This window comes from Argopecten irradians, chromosome 6, assembly GCF_041381155.1.
Source record: "Argopecten irradians isolate NY chromosome 6, Ai_NY, whole genome shotgun sequence".
Lineage (NCBI taxonomy): Eukaryota > Metazoa > Mollusca > Bivalvia > Pectinida > Pectinidae > Argopecten > Argopecten irradians.
The window spans coordinates 34,172,906-34,191,085 of NC_091139.1; the positions used below are offsets into that span (position 1 = coordinate 34,172,906).

At 33.7% G+C, this 18,180-nt stretch overlaps 1 protein-coding gene across 1 annotated transcript in view; it reads right to left on the minus strand.

Annotated features, from left to right (window-relative positions):
- The window catches only part of LOC138325699 (AP-3 complex subunit delta-1-like), a 55,517-nt gene extending 39,284 nt beyond the window's left edge, over positions 1-16,233 (minus strand). Inside the window, exons 1-4 of the mRNA XM_069271529.1 lie at positions 16,031-16,233; positions 7,868-7,963; positions 4,570-4,650; positions 1,784-1,864 (exon numbers count right to left, since the gene is read on the minus strand). Coding sequence (XP_069127630.1) covers positions 1,784-1,864; positions 4,570-4,650; positions 7,868-7,963; positions 16,031-16,126 — 354 coding nt within the window. The 5' untranslated portion in view covers positions 16,127-16,233. The remainder of the gene's footprint in view (positions 1-1,783; positions 1,865-4,569; positions 4,651-7,867; positions 7,964-16,030) is intronic.
- Between the last annotated feature and the right edge of the window lie 1,947 nt (positions 16,234-18,180).

Genomic DNA, 18,180 nt, shown 5'->3' on the forward strand with positions numbered 1-18,180 from the left:
TGTAAGAGTCAGCATATAGATATACATATCTTATCATATTATCACAGGTAAATATTTACATTTTCATAGAGATACTACGTCTACCTGTGTTAAACATCATTATCACATGCATTGGGAATGTGACTTATGCAGATGCAATGTTGTTAAAAGTTATATAATGGGGCGACAATTTTGACATGTTATTTTTTTCTTCCATAATCTACAGACAACTATAACGTTTGATGAATTAACAGCGAAAATCATTCAAATTGACAGACAGAAATGTATGATGCCTTATAAATGTTAAATACAACACAGAATTTATTCACGGTACAATACTTGTTTTTTATGCCTTATGTATGTGTAGCTGGTAATACACCTGCATAAATCATTTAACAATTACTAATAACAGTGCAAAAATGTGAAATGAAATTATAGATCACAAATTGGCTTCATGTTCTGACCATATGTATGCATATCATTTCACTGTAGATGCATGCAAATATCATAAATTTTGGCAGTAGGTTCTGCCAAAAATATTTTCAGCTCTTATCTGTACTTGCAAAATTAAAACATATGAATTATAGAAATATCAAAAACTCTAGTTGATTCGTGAATCTGAAAAATATGACACTTACTTCAAAAACCACTGTAATTGTACCAATTATTATTGAACTCAATGACAAACTGAATTATAAAGATTCTTACCTTTCTGATCATGACAAACTGAATTATAAAGATTCTTACCTTTCTGATCATGACAAACTGAATTATAAAGATTCTTGACTTTCTAATCATAACAAACTGAATTATAAAGATTCTTACCGTTCTGAACAAACTGAATTATAAAGATTCTTACCTTTCTGATCATGACAAACTGAATTATAAAGATTCTTACCTTTCTGATCATGACAAACTGAATTATAAAGATTCTTACCTTTCTGATCATGACAAACTGAATTATAAAGATTCTTACCTTTCTGATCATGACAAACTGATTTATAAAGATTCTTACCTTTCTGATCATGACAAACTGAATTATAAAGATTCTTACCTTTCTGATCATGACAAACTGAATTATAAAGATTCTTACCGTTCTGATCATGACAAACTGAATTATAAAGATTCTTACCTTTCTGATCTTGACAAACTGAATTATAAAGATTCTTACCTTTCTGATCATGACAAACTGAATTATAAAGATTCTTACCGTTCTGAACAAACTGAATTATAAAGATTCTTACCTTTCTGATCATGACAAACTGAATTATAAAGATTCTTACCGTTCTGAACAAACTGAATTATAAAGATTCTTACCTTTCTGAACAAACTAAATTATAAAGATTCTTACCTTTCTGATCATGACAAACTGAATTATAAAGATTCTTACCGTTCTGAACAAACTGAATTATAAAGATTCTTACCTTTCTGATCATGACAAACTGAATTATAAAGATTCTTACCTTTCTGATCATGACAAACTGAATTATAAAGATTCTTACCTTTCTGAACAAACTGAATTATAAAGATTCTTACCTTTCTGATCATGACAAACTGAATTATAAAGATTCTTACCGTTCTGAACAAACTGAATTATAAAGATTCTTACCTTTCTGATCATGACAAACTGAATTATAAAGATTCTTACCTTTCTGATCATGACAAACTGAATTATAAAGATTCTTACCTTTCTGATCATGACAAACTGAATTATAAAGATTCTTACCTTTCTGATCATGACAAACTGAATTATAAAGATTCTTACCTTTCTGATCATGACAAACTGAATTATAAAGATTCTTACCTTTCTGATCATGTTAGTAGTCAACATCAGTACATCTGTACCCTCATGGAAACTCTGTCCTGCCGCCAGGTAGCCTATCCTCTGTAACACATCAAAGTATGGCATTAAAGTAATAAGACTGTGTAATGTATTAACAGTCTACTACAAGTAAATGTTCCATCATACACTTGTCACTAATGTCTGTGGGGCACTGACAGCAATGTTTAACTTTTTGTACCCATCTCGGTTTCCTCCACTGCAGGTTCACCAACTAGTACTTTGAGGATTTTGGACCTTTGGGCCTCCAAATTATTTTCATTTTTTTTTAATCGTTTGTATTAAGAGTCTGAGTGAAATATTGTGACTCTTATAAAAGTCTACCTTTTTGCTTTCTGAAATATTCATACATGTATGTAACTTGTATGAACAACAATCAATATGTACGAGTTACTTACAGGTAGGTGGGTAAAAATGGTGCAGACAGATACTTTCTTGAGTCAAAATTTATGCAATTGGGGTATAAAAGTAAAACAAGAGGCCCATGGGCCTTAACGGTCACCTGAGTTAGAATATATAATGAAACAAATAATAAAACAAATTAAAGACATAAAAACACTATATGCTCTATTGCTGGGCCTTGAAGTTGGTCAGTGATTTATAAATTTGACCTTTTTTAGACTATGAAGAGTACCGGTATTTGCTTCCATCAAACCTGTGAACTTAGAGGTATTTTTTGAAATTTTAATCAATTTGACCCTGTTTGGTCCTGCCCCTGTGGTCCCCCAGGGGGTCATCGAGGACCGATATGGATGTTAAAATGCTATATCTTAGGCTAATAATTCTAATCAAGTTTGACTAATTTCCTACGAAAATTGGGCAAATAATGTTCACAAATATGTTTTTCCTAATATAAACTAAAGTAAACTTGACCCCTCCCCAGGGGGTAACGTGAGACCCCAGGGTCATATAATTCAATTCACCTGAAGACCTTTCCATCTATAATTATTTGATTTTATATCCAGAATTTTAGAAGATTTTTAGCCTATTTGACCCTTTTTTAGCCCCGCCCCTCTGCCCCCAGGGGGTCGGCCAGGACCAATGTGGATATGATATTAAAATGCTATCTCAGGCTAATAATTCTAACCAAGTTTGACTCATTTCCTATGAAAATTGAGCAAAAAATGCTCATTAATGTGTTTTTCCTATATAAACTATAGTAAACTTGACCCCCTCCCCAAGGGGAAACAGGAGATCCCAGGGTCATATAATTTACAATTTTTATAAACAAACTTTAAGACCTTTTCATCTATAAAGTGTATTTGATTATACCATTTCCAGAATTTTAAAAGAATATTTTTGAAGTTTTAGCCTATTTGACCTTTTTTGGCCCCGCCCCTCTGCCCCCAGGGGGTCGGCCTGGACCAATATGGATATGATATTAAAATGCTATCTCAGGCTAATAATTCTAACCAAGTTTGACTCGTTTCCAATGAAAATTGAGCAAAAAATGCTCATAAATGTGTTTTCCCTATATTAAACTATACCGTAGTAAACTTGACCCCCTCCCCAGGGGGAAATGTGAAACCCCAGGGTCATATAATTCACAATTTTTGTAAAGGACCTTAAGACCTTTCTATTTATGAAAAGTATTTGTTTCTACCGTTTCCAGAATTTCAGAAGAAGATTTTTGAAGTTTTAGCCTATTTGACCCTTTTTTAGCCCCACCCTCTGCCCCCAGGGGGTCGGCCAGAACCAATGTGGATATGATATTAAAATGCTATCTCAGGCTAATAATTCTAACCAAGTTTGACTCGTTTCCAATGAAAATTGAGCAAAAAATGCTCATAAATGTGTTTTCCCTATATAAACTATAGAAAACTTGACCCCCTCCCCGGGGGGAAACGTGAGACCCCAGGGTCATATAATTCAAAATTTTTTGTAAAGGACCTTAAGACCTTTCTATTTATGAAAAGTATTTGATTCTACCATTTCCAGAATTTCAGAAGAAGATTTTTGAAGTTTTGGCCTATTTGACCCCTTTTGACCCCGCCCCTAAGGCCCCTGGGGGTCAGTCATAGAAAATTTGTTAATAGGATTAAATGGCCATCTCATACTGATAATTCTGACAACATTTGACTCATTTCCTATTACAAATGACCAAATAATGCGCAAAAATGTGGTTTCTCAATATAAAGTATAGTAAACTTAACCCCCTCCCCAGGGGGAAACTAGAGACCCCAGGGTCATATAATTCACAATTTTTGTAAAGGACCTTAAGACCTTTCTATCTATGAAGAGTATTTGATTCTACCACATCTGTGAGTAGAGAAGAAGATTTTTGAAATTTTACTCAATTTTACCCCTTTTGGCCCCTCCCACAGCCCCCTGGGGGGTGGGGACCATATAATTCACAATTTTGATTGGCCTTATGCCTAAGAAGGTTTGTGCAAAATTTCATTGAAATTGCTTCAGCAGTTTTGGAGAAGAAGTCGAAAATGTAAATTGTTTACGGACATACGACGCACGACGGACGACGCACGACGGACGACGCACGACGCACGACGCACGACGACGGACAAAAGGCGATTAGAATAGGTCACTTGAGACTTCGTCTCAGGTGACCTAAAAATTACTAGTGAATTGAAATTTCCCACTTTTCCAAATTTTGAAATGTATATAAAAGTTAACTTATTCTTTTATATTTTACAGATCGAAATTCAATGAACATGATGATAACCTGGAAAAACGCAAAAATATCATTCCCACGAATATAAACAGCTATACGGTAACTACTGGCTCCATCTTACCTTGAATGTGAACTTGGTAGAGCTCATCACCTCGATGATGTTGAAAGCGGACCAGCTGATATCGTACCCACACATCTGGAGCTACATACAGTAAAAAAAAACCAATGTGAGTTATACATCTCAGCTAAAGACTATACATGTAGACCAAGAACAGTTTTGAACATCTTCAAATAACTAAGCAGTATACAGTATGTATATTGAAACTTATTAACACTTATTGTTCAGGAGACAAGTGTCAATATATTGATGAATAATCTATACCAGTTATTTCCAAACTATACAACATTTTAGGAAATTGAAATTTCTTTATTTAAAGCCAACATATTATCCTTTGCTATGTTAGTATCAATGGGATATTTTTCAGTTCAAGCTTATACATGCACAAAGAAATTTGTTTACAGAATGTTTTCCTGGGGAATGTTGATCATTTGGATATCAGATTTTCAGGGTAATTTAATAGTAACTTTTTCATTTTAACTCAAACCATTTACATTTACAAGAAAAAATCCACAAAGCTTATTTTCATTAAGGGAGCTCAAGCTTAAGACATGAGAATGGTTTTTGTGAGACAAAGTGAGGCTGGCAAGCAATGCTTGTGATAGATTTTTATGGTTTTTGATTATGTTTCACAAGAAACATAATATCTTTTGAAATAGTCAGGCATGGTTATATACAAAGAAAGGTTATTAAGTACAAGGGTGCTCTGTCCTGTAAATCTAAAAATATCTTTTGTGACAAAGAATTATCTATATGTATAACAACAATGACAGGTCAAAGGTCAAATAAAGCCTCTTAAAATCAATACCCATGAGAAGCAAGCAGTACAGAGACAAGCCGTAGTCTGTGTGAAATCAATATTTATGCATATTTTCAAACCATCACTTGATTGCTGCTGGCAATATTGTTTTTATACACATCTGGAGATGAAATTTCTAACAAGAAGAGATATATTACATGGCTTGTTAAAGATGCTCTATTACTGACAGAATGTAAACAATGCTCATCATTTGAACAATTATAATTGGTGTTTATTCATGTAAATGTATGTCTAATTATAATGTAAAACAATACCTAATATAAGGTAACTTGTTTTGCTTTTGCAGGATCCACAATTGGTACCGATGCATCATTTCATATAGGGCATATTTATTGCTATGGACTTTTTTCCAAGATGCAATTAAATATTTTTTTATATCTTTATCTAGAAGTAAAATACCGAGTGAGAAGCTCAAGCTTTTCAATGGTGAAAGGTACATTTTTTGTAAGTAGCTTTTGTAACTATAGAAAAATACTTATTCTTCTTCTCCTGTTTTTGTCAGAGAAAACATACCATTTGTCAGCAGTGTAGCATCTTCAAAATAACACCACGTATAATGTACTGTTACTGTAGCTAACATATATATGTTACAGCTCAGTGTAAGAATTCACAATTTATACTAAATATATATCCATTTCTAAAATAGTATCTGTGGAACAGTAATTCTGAACGTCTATAAATCTAATCAAGAAGAATTTTATGTATTTTGAACACATAAACCAAGCAATTTACAATTTTTCTCAACGTTTTTTTGTGATGATGTTACAACTTTCATTTCGTAACATTTATCATGAACAGTATCACTATCAATTCTTTTCTAGTGGCAGACAATTATAAGGTAAAATTAATGACATTTAAATTTCATTTTATAACAAAATTTCATCCTCTATTTGTCTGGAAGTACATATGTATTGTTTTTAACAATTGTTAGGTGATCAAATTTAAGGTAATGAGATAAGCTCCTGCAGTACAGTCAGAACCCCTTAATGTAGATAAATACATCAAAACAATCATGTGTATGATGACTCAGACTTTGTGTGCAGTAGATTGTCTACAAACTAGAAATGTCTTTAAGACTTCCATATAAATCCAGTCTCGACAATGGGATAGGTGAGTAGGGATTGGATCAGGATGGATACCTGATAGTACAATGATATAGTTCATGCGTAGTATATAACTACAAATGTCTACATAAAGAATTAATACCATAAAGTACTTGCTACATTATTCTTAACCTTTAGATACTGTGCCAATAGAGTGATTGGGAAAACAAACATTAAATCATTAACAGACAACTTTTACTTTTCCAAATAAAGTTTTAAGCCTACCCTCATAATAAGAGACGGTTTATGGTCCCGATTCATCACAATTAGAAACTCAACTCAACAGAAGGTTTATCACTGGCTTATTATGTGAGTTTCACAAGGAAATGTCAAGCAGATCAATATTATTAATATCTTCCTTATTTTCCTTAACACAATACTATATTAAATGTGTATGGTTTGTCTAACAATAAAGGAACATCAAGCAACATCAACTGAGAGAAGCTTCAGGACCTGAAACTTAAAACTAGACTGGAGGGGTACTAGTCCAATTCAGTCACCATGCCAATTCTGTATTAAGACTCCTGCTTGATAAGATTATTTTTTTCGAGGTATAAATCATCAATCTAAACACAATTTGAGTTGTGCATATAAAGACCACATGACTATGAAGATCATTTTCTTGGTTCATTTTGTTTTAGAAAGGTTTGACTGTAGTTAGTAGCTTTATAGTTTTATTCACCAAGTTAAGTTTAGGAACAGCATATCATCTAGACTGGAAGATCATATACAATAGTTTTATGGTTTTATGTACTGATCAATCATTTAATTAAGCATTGAAATCTCCTAAAGGAATAACAATAATCTAGATCATATAGAAATGTTCATGTATAGATGGTTGAAGCAATTGCTGGTGATTTGGGACTATAGGATGACAACATTGTTAGAATTTACAAATTACTATCACAGAACGATAATTTGGATGGCAACCCAGTAACATTAGGCTAATTAGTCAGTCAGTCCAGAACCACAAACTCAATAATGAATGCCCAGTAGACAGCAACATGGTAGCAATTTTATAGGCATTAGTTTGTCTGTACATCACCCATAAATATATACCCTTCAATGCTTTGGGGACATTTGATTATACTAAGACCAATGGTGTGACTTAGTGTGTATTTAGGAAGCTAACATAATTAAGGCATCAAAATACATTGGATCTAGAAGTGCAATTATATTTTTTAATTTATTCATTTTTTTAGGTTGCTTAAACACTGCCTCCAAATTTCGAACACAAAAACACTAAAAGTCAGGACTAGGTCATAAGGGTCAAGGTTAGGTTAACATCAGACCAATTTCATGTTGCCAAGGTAACCATGGCATAAGATTTTGCTGCTAGGTTAACACTATTTTATATTGCCATGGTAACAATACTTACATATGTCAGCTTGTTGACAGCGTTGGCCTTCACTGCCATATTCTCCGTCCTCAACTCCTGTTTGATCTCGTCCAAACATTCTGCTATGTATTTACTCTGAAACCATAAAAGGAATTCTCATCAGACAGAAAAAAATGGCACAGAATCACAGAACAGAAGCATTCTCACAAAACGTGTACAGTAGCTGCATATATATACAAGCTGGATTTATACGTGCATTTCTGTTCACGATGGCAACAAGTATGAATTTAATTTACAATAAGGATCTGCACATCATTTTCCATGTCAAAGTCTAGATATGATGCCATCACATCAGAATTAAGACTACAGTAAATGACCACAACATAGTCCAAACATGTCACTGGGAATTAATATATTCTGCTACTGTTTTCAGTGAAAAACCTATGTCTAAAACCTGGTTTCAATGAGGCATGTTACATTAATCAACATCCCCCATAACATCATTCTTATGTAATACCGCCGCTGGTTTCTGTAACTTGACATCATTCCATGTACAGCCTGAGAGTAAATCCCAATCATTGATTTGTTTGATGTCAGGAAGGCTAAACAATTAAATGATTAAACTAGACATGACATAATAATGCTTGTTATTGTGAAGAGCTGTTTCATATATCATATAAGGAGTATCATTATCTGAGCTCCTAGGCCACCTCAACTTGATCTCAAAAGATTTATCAGTATTGATTTATATCTTAGTGTATATATCTTTAACAGAAGATGATGTCTCAAATATGTGTTTGTGTTTGTATAATAGAAGAACTGTTTTATACCATCACTTCGTTATTACAATCTATTACTAGCTATTATTGGTTAGGCTGACCCGCTCCATTGGGTTTTATTTGTTCTATGTCCTGTTAACAGCCAGAGCCATGCATATGTCATATAAGGGAGTTAGAGGAAATCTGGAGTACCCAGAGAAAACCCACCAACCTACAGTCAGCACCTGGCAACTGTCCCACATGCATTTAACCTTGCCACTCAGAGTTGGAAGGCTGGTAGTCCGGTACCATAAACCTAGCTATCATTGATAAAAACATCAAAGGTGTGTAGGAACAGGTATCATTTATTAGTATTCTAAGTTTATAAAACATCGTCTCCAGCAAATACATGGCTCACATAATCAACAGGCAAAAGGAAACTATAATTTATCCACAACAAACGATTTACATTCCAGGAAATGTCACTTTATCTCGTTAAGTGGATAGAAGATTGTATCAACCTTCGTTGGTTATACTATGAATATTGACTTCACCCAGGTTAGAAGTAGAAAAGGAAGTTAAGGCTTTGCTATGGTGACCGTTAAATGTGATGATCACATACCAGTAAATACACAATTATATAGCTTAATCTATTACAATACATGTATAGCAAAAGACGGTTTATAGTCATGATATGAATTACGAAGTGTGTGCAGGGTTTTTGCCAGGCCTTTGTAGGGTCCGGTAAAAGGACCCATTCTCAATTGAAAAATAGCACTGTATTTTCCCAAATTCAGTCAACATTTTCCCAATTATGGTAAAATTAAGTTAAAACCCCCAAATGATGTTAACAGCTACAACAATAATATTAATATCTTGTAAAATGGTCATTTCGCAAAGATCATGTATTTTTTTCAGAACTTTTCAAAATTGAACAAAATTTATTAAAGTTATGTTTTTCCAATTTTAAAAAACATGGATGATATTTTCCCAATTTTTGCTTAGGGTCCTTTTCCCAAAATCGCTGGCAAAAACCCTGGTGTGATGAGTCACTATTGGAGACAGTTGAATGGAAAGCAGATAAAATGGCCTCAATATTTCCAATACAATTTCTTCCACATACCAATGCCATTATCTATTTTCTAACTTGTCTAAATTCTGGAATTGCTCTGCCAGATTACAGATATCTTCAGCTTCAATTCCACTAAGTGATGGAAATCATGCTTCGGTAGACAACCTGACGATTTTCTGAGAATCGTAAAACACTTTCCTGCATCAGAATAAAGCTGACTGGGAATTTGACAGAAAATAATAATGGGAAACAACGTAATTCTCAGTCAATCCTCTGGGGAGTAATAACAACACAAAAGGCGGTTAATAATCGGGCAGGGATCAAACACGATAAGTGTTAACCGACCTAAAATACTGTGTGCATTTAATTAACGATCCGATAGCAACAATGATGATTCCAATACAACTACTAAACCAATTTAGTAGCTTCACGGTGGACAGGTAAAACTGCCTTAAAACGTGTTGGCACCCGCACCTCCCACGGAAATAGACAGAAATGCCAGTACTTTAACAAATTGACTGCGCTACTGTACTGGATTGATGTGCCACCTTACTCGGTTGATCAACAAACTAATTTTGTCCCTGGGTTTATCATCCTACTGGGTCTCTGATTGAATTACACCAGTATACTGTCCTGACATGCACAGGACTACTAAGATAGCTCCCATCCTCCTCCCTGGGGCCCTATATCACTATATCTACCACCACTAGGTTCTATTGTCTCCAAAATTGAACAATCAGTGGTACACTGTACTACCAAATTCACAGCAGTGCAGACAATTGTTTCCCACTGGCTCATGATCATCACACTCTGTTGTTAGTTCTTTTACCATATTTGCCATGAATAGCTTCCCTACCGTAGCCCTGTTCAAATATATACCCTTTATGGGAGAATACATTGAAACTACATAATTTCCCATGTTGTGGTCATGAAATCAAAAGGCTACTAATTATATACTTATAAGTATGCGATACAAAATATAATGCGACTCTAGTAAAACCTACATAAAACAAAATCGTGCTTATCGATTTCAGTCTTGAATGAATCTTATACATTATTCAAGCACCAAAAACCTTTAGATTTAATTTTGAAGGTAATGATATTATAATAGTCGTCCATGAAAAACCTTTGGAGACTAAATGAAAATACATGTAACACTCTATTACATGTATATATTTATATTTTGGGTGAACACCAAACTTCTTCAAGGAAAACGGCTACCAAGACAACAATTTTTACATCCATCAAATACATTTAACACAGTGTCATTTTGAGATTACATTGATAAGTGATAAAGTCAACCCACACAACCAGACAGCAGCATACTACAGTGACACTAAAAGTTACCGGTATATAACTATACATTTACATTTACAAATTACAGCCAGCTGAATTATATTTATTGTTATATCACAGCCTTTACATAGTCATATTACATTTATGTCTATACTTGTAAATGCTATTATTGCATGGAAGCTACTGGTAACAGTGAAGTGCATGGTTTATAAATGGACTTATATAACATATACAAATCCACCTTAAATGTCATGGAGCAGATGGAAGGTTCACTATCAATAAAAGCCAATGATAAATGAATATTACTGGACTGGTATATCAGTCAAAGAAAGATAAACTTAAGATGACATGATCATATAACTTATTATAAACAGTATCATTTTACAGGCAAAGGACTCAGAATATATTTCAGCACATATGGTACATGTATCTTAAATGAGGTATGCTGTTAAAATGGTAAGCAGTAGCTTTGATTGGAAAGGTTGTCATCTACGTCACTCAAGTGAGAATTATGTTCCGTCATCAACATCACTCAATTGGTGCTTATGTACCAGAGAGTGTGTTTATGCCATCCCAGTTAATCATTTTTAAGCGCAGTAGATGAATTTGAAAAAGAAAAGCAACTTTTTTCTCGAAGTCCAAGACAAGGACCTATATGAGAAGGATAAGTCAAACTGGGTTTTGGGCAAGTGCAATGCAGGAGTTTTGTGTTTGTGCATGCGCACTGACCATGATGTTGGGTGAAGACTGATTTTCCTTTGATATCCGCCAGCGCAACCTTTGATGTAGCTTGCGGGTGCGAGGGTTACTTTACTACTTTCTAGAGTGGGCCGTCAATTTCATAGGTTGTCGTATTTTATTTTTTTTAACGAAAATTTAAGACATTTCTTCTAAATCTTCTGTCCTTAAAGCAAGTACTAAACATTGTGAATTTTAATAAACTTTATATATTGGTGCTTCTTTTGACACGATAAGACAAGTACGTATTTGTTGAGAAAAATAGTTTTTATTCCAGGATCATAGGTGTCACGCGTGGTGTTTAGTAGTGCAATGACACAGTGACAAATCCTTCTCACTTATAAATCCTTGGTCCAAGCCAATTATACAGATCTAGCTAGAGCGGTACTCCATTTTTCAAGAAAGCCCACTTGCAGTTATACATTGTATCTACATGCAGTTAGAGAAGTGCTGATCATGACTTTGCATTATTTACCGAGAACAGACTGAAAATTACATTCAAAATGACTGAAAATTAAAATTAGTACTATTGCTTAAGGATCAAGAACTTTATTTTCATCTTTTTTTTATCACCAAATATTAACGAAACATGCAGGAAAGAGGAAACATTTTGTAACAAAGTATAATCTTCTTATACATGTGCACTTATAATGTAGTATACTTATAAAGGAGAGAATGTTGATCCTATTGTATTGTGCATCAACAAATTTTATATGTCTAATATATACATATATGTACTGTTATATATACATGGTAGCTATAGAGCCTACCAATCTGTGAATTGTTGATGGGGCCAGCTGTTATAGCTCTCTAAGAGAACAGAGCTATAGCCATCAATGTTGACCTTCACTCAATCATACACAAAACAACAATCAATACACACTACTGTAAACTCAACCACCAATCACATATTTCTCCTCACTCCAGTTTCAGTTGTCTATACAATCAATATCAAACTAATATATAGAAAGGTCATATCTGACATTCCATTTACCAGTACTTCATTAGGATCTCTAAATTAGGTTAGATCTTAATTCTCCATTAATTTCCAATTGTAATTAATTTCACAATTTGCAGTTATTTACAACAACAGATAGTTGCGATATATAAATTAACAACAGATCTAGATAATTGCAATACATCAATTAACAACAGATCTGGATAGTTGTTACATATCAGTATCCTTATATATAGTGACAAAGCCATTTAGTTATAATCACCCTATATAGCTATTTCATATACATTTTTTCATCAATCACGATCAGAGACATTATCGTTAACTGATATCAAGAAAAGATTGTTTTTATAATTAAGGTAAATACATTGTTAGTTTCAGTTCTGTTCCTCAGAGTAATACTGTATGTTAATTAACCCTGTGACAGTTACGGTATCTTTAATTATAATTTCACATTAATTTTCTGTGTAACTGACTACAATTTACAGTTATTTATACTTGTACAAATGTACTATTGAACCATTATTTTAATAACATTATACTGGTAAATGCCATCAGTTTCCTAATCACATGTTATAATCTTTCTATTTCAAATTACAAATCATTCTCACTAACTGCTAACTACCGGTAGTACATAGACATTTTGATATCATAGCCATAGCATTTAATCACTTGTGATCTATCTTGAAACAGAGCTTTGTCTTTTAAACATTCTTCAACAGCTTGAGCTGTAGTGTAGTGACATTGATAAGATATGGCAAAACTTGTTAACATGTAATTAGCATAGGTTGAGATGATGATTCATGACATTCTCCTAAAAGATATCAAATTATCCCTAGATAAGAAAATGTTTTAATGCATTAATTCATTAATTGTCATAGAATGTATTGAAAGCAGGCGAGTCTCCTCATTCTTGATAAGAATTTGTTCCAGAAATCAACTACTATGTTATACATATAATGATATATATCAAATTATGCACTGCACACTACATACTCCCTGCACATCGCATAAATGGGAGGCCATCTTTACATGACACTGTCTGTTAATAGGACGTTAATAATACAAACAAACAAATGAACTTGAAAGAGTTGTTTCCCTTAAATAATATCTAGTTATAGTGATTTTCATTGAATGATTTGCAATTGGTTTTTTTAGTTTTACACCCTATGAACAGCCAGCTAAGGATCATTTTGAGATTGCTGAGAATAGGATATGCATTACATGATATATCACATTTCACCACAAATAAGACCCCTCCTGCAAATAAGAACCCCCCAACTACCACCCCTCCAACCTATTTTGATACATTTCCAGACTTAGGGGTATTGCTTAATAGATGGTTAGCCATTTAGAAAAATTGTAGATCTCTCCTGTGAAAGCTTCAAGCATGGAAAATAAGATTCAGTAGTATAGATGGGTACCTATCTGCTTCTATCTTCATTAACTGTAACTGCCATACTGTAATTGCTGACCAGGTTCTGCACTGGAAGTCATTATTAGGCAATATGGCGGGGAGTTGTTTGTGTTTTCTGATTATGATGATGTTGGAATTATGTGGAAATAATGCAGAAAAACGAGAACCACTGTTCAGGGCATTCACAATTTTGTTTGATAACATAAATATCATTATTTTCTGATGTTTGTATTTTACTGACAGTAGAATGATTATGACAGTTGCCATATTGTTTACATTGGTGATGACAAATAGAGCCCATTGCTGGAAATTCAAGCAATCTGGGTCGTATGTATGACAGTAAATGTGTACTTTTCTCCTATTAAAATGTTTGGTACAAAGTTAGAATGCTGTTTTTGCATAAAATTTTATTGTGTAACTCATATGTCATCTGCTGGACACAACTAATCATATACATGTATCAGATAATGCCAAGTATCTATTGTTGTCTGTATACGTCATGAGATATGTCATGTTTTTCTGTTGTCTATATACGACAACGGGGATGAGACAGCACATTTTACTGTCACCTGTCTACAACAATGGTACAGAAAGAGTTAATAGTGACTATTCCTCTGTGAGTCTGTTGACATTTTACGCTATACCACTGGTTTATATAGTATTTGTCAAAGGTATGTAACTTATCCACTCCCAGCATGCAAGTCTTTAACTTTTACTGAGATAATAAATATTGGAGTCCCTGTTAGGCATGCTTAAGCTTGTAATATTGCTAGAGCTTGCTGAAACAAATGGTATGTATATATGCATATAAATAAATTATTTATAAGGAAAAACATAAATGACAATGAATACAGTACTGTTACACATCAATATAGTAAAGTACACCCTGATAATAAAGACACATGCCCTTTTGTCACAAAAATGTTTCATTGTTTATATCTATATAATGTTAACATGACTAACTATAGTGTTTAGAAGTTGGAACTATGAAAATCAAAAGTCAAAGTATTAAAAGTAAAAATTTTACAAAATTTTGTGATTTTTTGAGAAGTCACTGTTAATTACTTTTTATGATTGAATTGAATTACTCCCATAGCATTATCTATGATCTAGAAAAACTATAAGCAGCGAAACAAAAATATAATTGTTGTGCATATTTCATCTTTAAAACGATCAGAAAACCAACATGGCCGTCAGGCGACCATCTTGGATTTTATGTGTAGCAAAATGTATGATGACTTGATAATATAGAGTGAGCAATGATATCGAAATTATGGTTATATTGCTGGTTGGTAAGGGTGGGCTGTTTGCCTTTGGTTATAGTCAGTGGACCCTCGATTAATCCAGACGTCATTGTCTCGCCAATAGTCTGGAAACCTCAAGCTCGCTTTCAGGATAGAAATGTTGGGAACAAATTTAATTGTTAATTAAGTAAACAAATTTCCCAACTTCGGATATCTTGCAATTGGGATGGTTTTAACTCGGGATGCAAATGTACAGATTTTCGAGGTTTCACTTATACAGCGTGCTGAATTAGCTTTAAATACATTGTTTAACTATTCATTATTAAGCAAGCAAATGCTGAAGTTACTAGTTGTGTTGACGAACACGGTATGAATCCATTGATGTTTTTGTTTATTGTTATGATATTAATAAATAATAACATTGATCCTGCAACGTATATGAATTCAGTGTAATCATTTTATTGTTGCCTCTGTGACTGTCATAATCAGGAGAGATCTAGACGCGAGCCGGTTTTATTTACGGAAAGTGGAATTCATATTTTTATAAGAATATAAACAAAAACTCTGTCTATATGTACTAAATGACATAAATATCTGGACGCCGACAAAATACGCCCCTCAAACGCAGAGAGATAATGAAATACAATCGTTATCAGAGCTACTGTACACAATATTACTTGTGCAAAGCTTCATCGTGATATTGATTTGGTCATTATGCCCACCTCTGTATCCTTATGATTCCTTATTCCGCGCACCAAATCCTGAAGATTTTTGTCGAGAACTCTTTCGAGTGTCCCTTTTACTTTCTTCAAAGCCATCTGTAGGGTGACAGAGCCGTAAATCACACGGAAACCATTAGAAGTGTGTTGACAGATCCCCGCTTTCCTACCAGGAAATCCAAAATGGTGCTGATCTAAGTCATGTGAGATGTTGACGTGTGAGGCTGCACTAAAATAAAAATCCAGATTCCGGAATTTAATTCGATGAACGTTCACGCTCCTGATTTAAACTTTATACAAGTTATATTTTCCCGAAAATGAGCCTTATATGGATATGTATATATAAATGTGTTTTAATACATGAAGTTGAAAAAAACTCCACATCAAAATTGTATAATGATTTTAATTAATTGAATTTATAAGATGATTTTTTGCAATATTTTCACTAAAAGAGATTGTCACAATTCACAATTAATTCCACGCTTCCTATATACATATAGTAAATATCACAGAATAATCATATAACGTAAAATTCCAAAAATATATAAATATAATATATGTTTCTGATTTTAAAATTGTTAAAATAGAGACATTTGAATGGATTACCTACCTTTGACTAATGGTCTGAACGTAAAGTGCATACAATATAACATATATAAAAGTATTAGCTTCCCAAAAAGCTAAGAAGGCTACCATTATATTATTTATTAGGAAGCTATTATAGGAAAGCTTGACGCATTGTTCTTTTCACAGTTAGCTGCCATAGATCTTATGACAATTCATTTTTGAAGAATGATAATTTAGATGCTTTCGCATTCAATGTAATAAATAATCAACTTCATGATATTCATGAAAGGGCCACTAGGCTACCTTTCCGAAACAAAACAAAAAAATAAAAGTTCTTTAAAACAATTATAACATCATGTGTCCAAAGATGAGGTTACAACATCAAACAAGTTGAAGTTTTGTCGTCTGACGCAGAAATAGTCAACTAACGCGTTGTAATTATGACGACGTCGGGAACCATAACACGACCTGCGTTATGAAAATGAACGTTTTGATTATTTTAATAAAGTTGTTCAGAAGGTGCAGTGGGCCTTTTCCTAATGCTAAAGCAACACGTTTTCCGTCTAATATATACACTCTACTGATATACATGTACATGTACTAGGACAAGTTGGTGTAATACATATACATGTACGCTTAGAAACAAGCATAACATTTCGGTTAAAACTGTACTTTACTTAAGTGCATACAGTTGCACAATTTGAAATATCCCGTAAGTAAAGCCTAACTTTGTTTCAGCATCTTCCATGTACGGACAGTTTTTACAAGTAGGTCATGATCATCTAGCCAACAGTACTAGGCCGTTTTCGATTATACGGTTTGACTGGTTGGACCTAGTTGTTCGTTTATTAATTAAAGACGGACCTGGTGATTTTATATTGTTTTAGCCTGTATCAAAAACTGTAGAATGGATGATATGAGTTTTACGGTGTATTTTGATGAATTTGTGAGCGCCGAAGGCGCGAGATTTTGTTGTTTGGGGGATCCGAGGGTCTCCCCCGAGAAAAAAAAATACAAATTGGAATGGCTGAGATGAGTTTTACAACGTATTTTGATGATTTTAAAGCGTTCTTAACACGGTAATTTTTCGATTCAATGTCACCTGCATTTAGAAATGATAACTGTGAGAGTCGTCATACCATTATGCAACCCATACTTGATTCACACAATCGGCACATTATTGTGTAACTCAAAATAAAAATGAATTGATTGTCTTGCTAAGACATATAAACAAATTAATCTTTTAAGAAGGATTTTTTTAGATAGTATTATTCCTTTGATGGACATTTTTAGTCTATTTCGTGTGTATTGAATTTTCATTATTAAGGTTACTACGTGCTTGAACGTTTACGGAAGCGCGCCGCGCAGCGGGAAAAAAATCTAAATTGAAGTACAAAAATGTGCAGGAGGACCCTTTTTCATTCAAATGTGCATTATTAGAACATTTCACTCTGCGAAAATGGGGGGGGGGGAGGCAAAAAGACATTTCCCCCCATCCCCGCCTCCTAGGCCCCTGAATTGTGACTTATACTTTAGAAGAAAAAAAAATGGAAAAATGTACGGAATTCTGGATACAAAATAGTTTT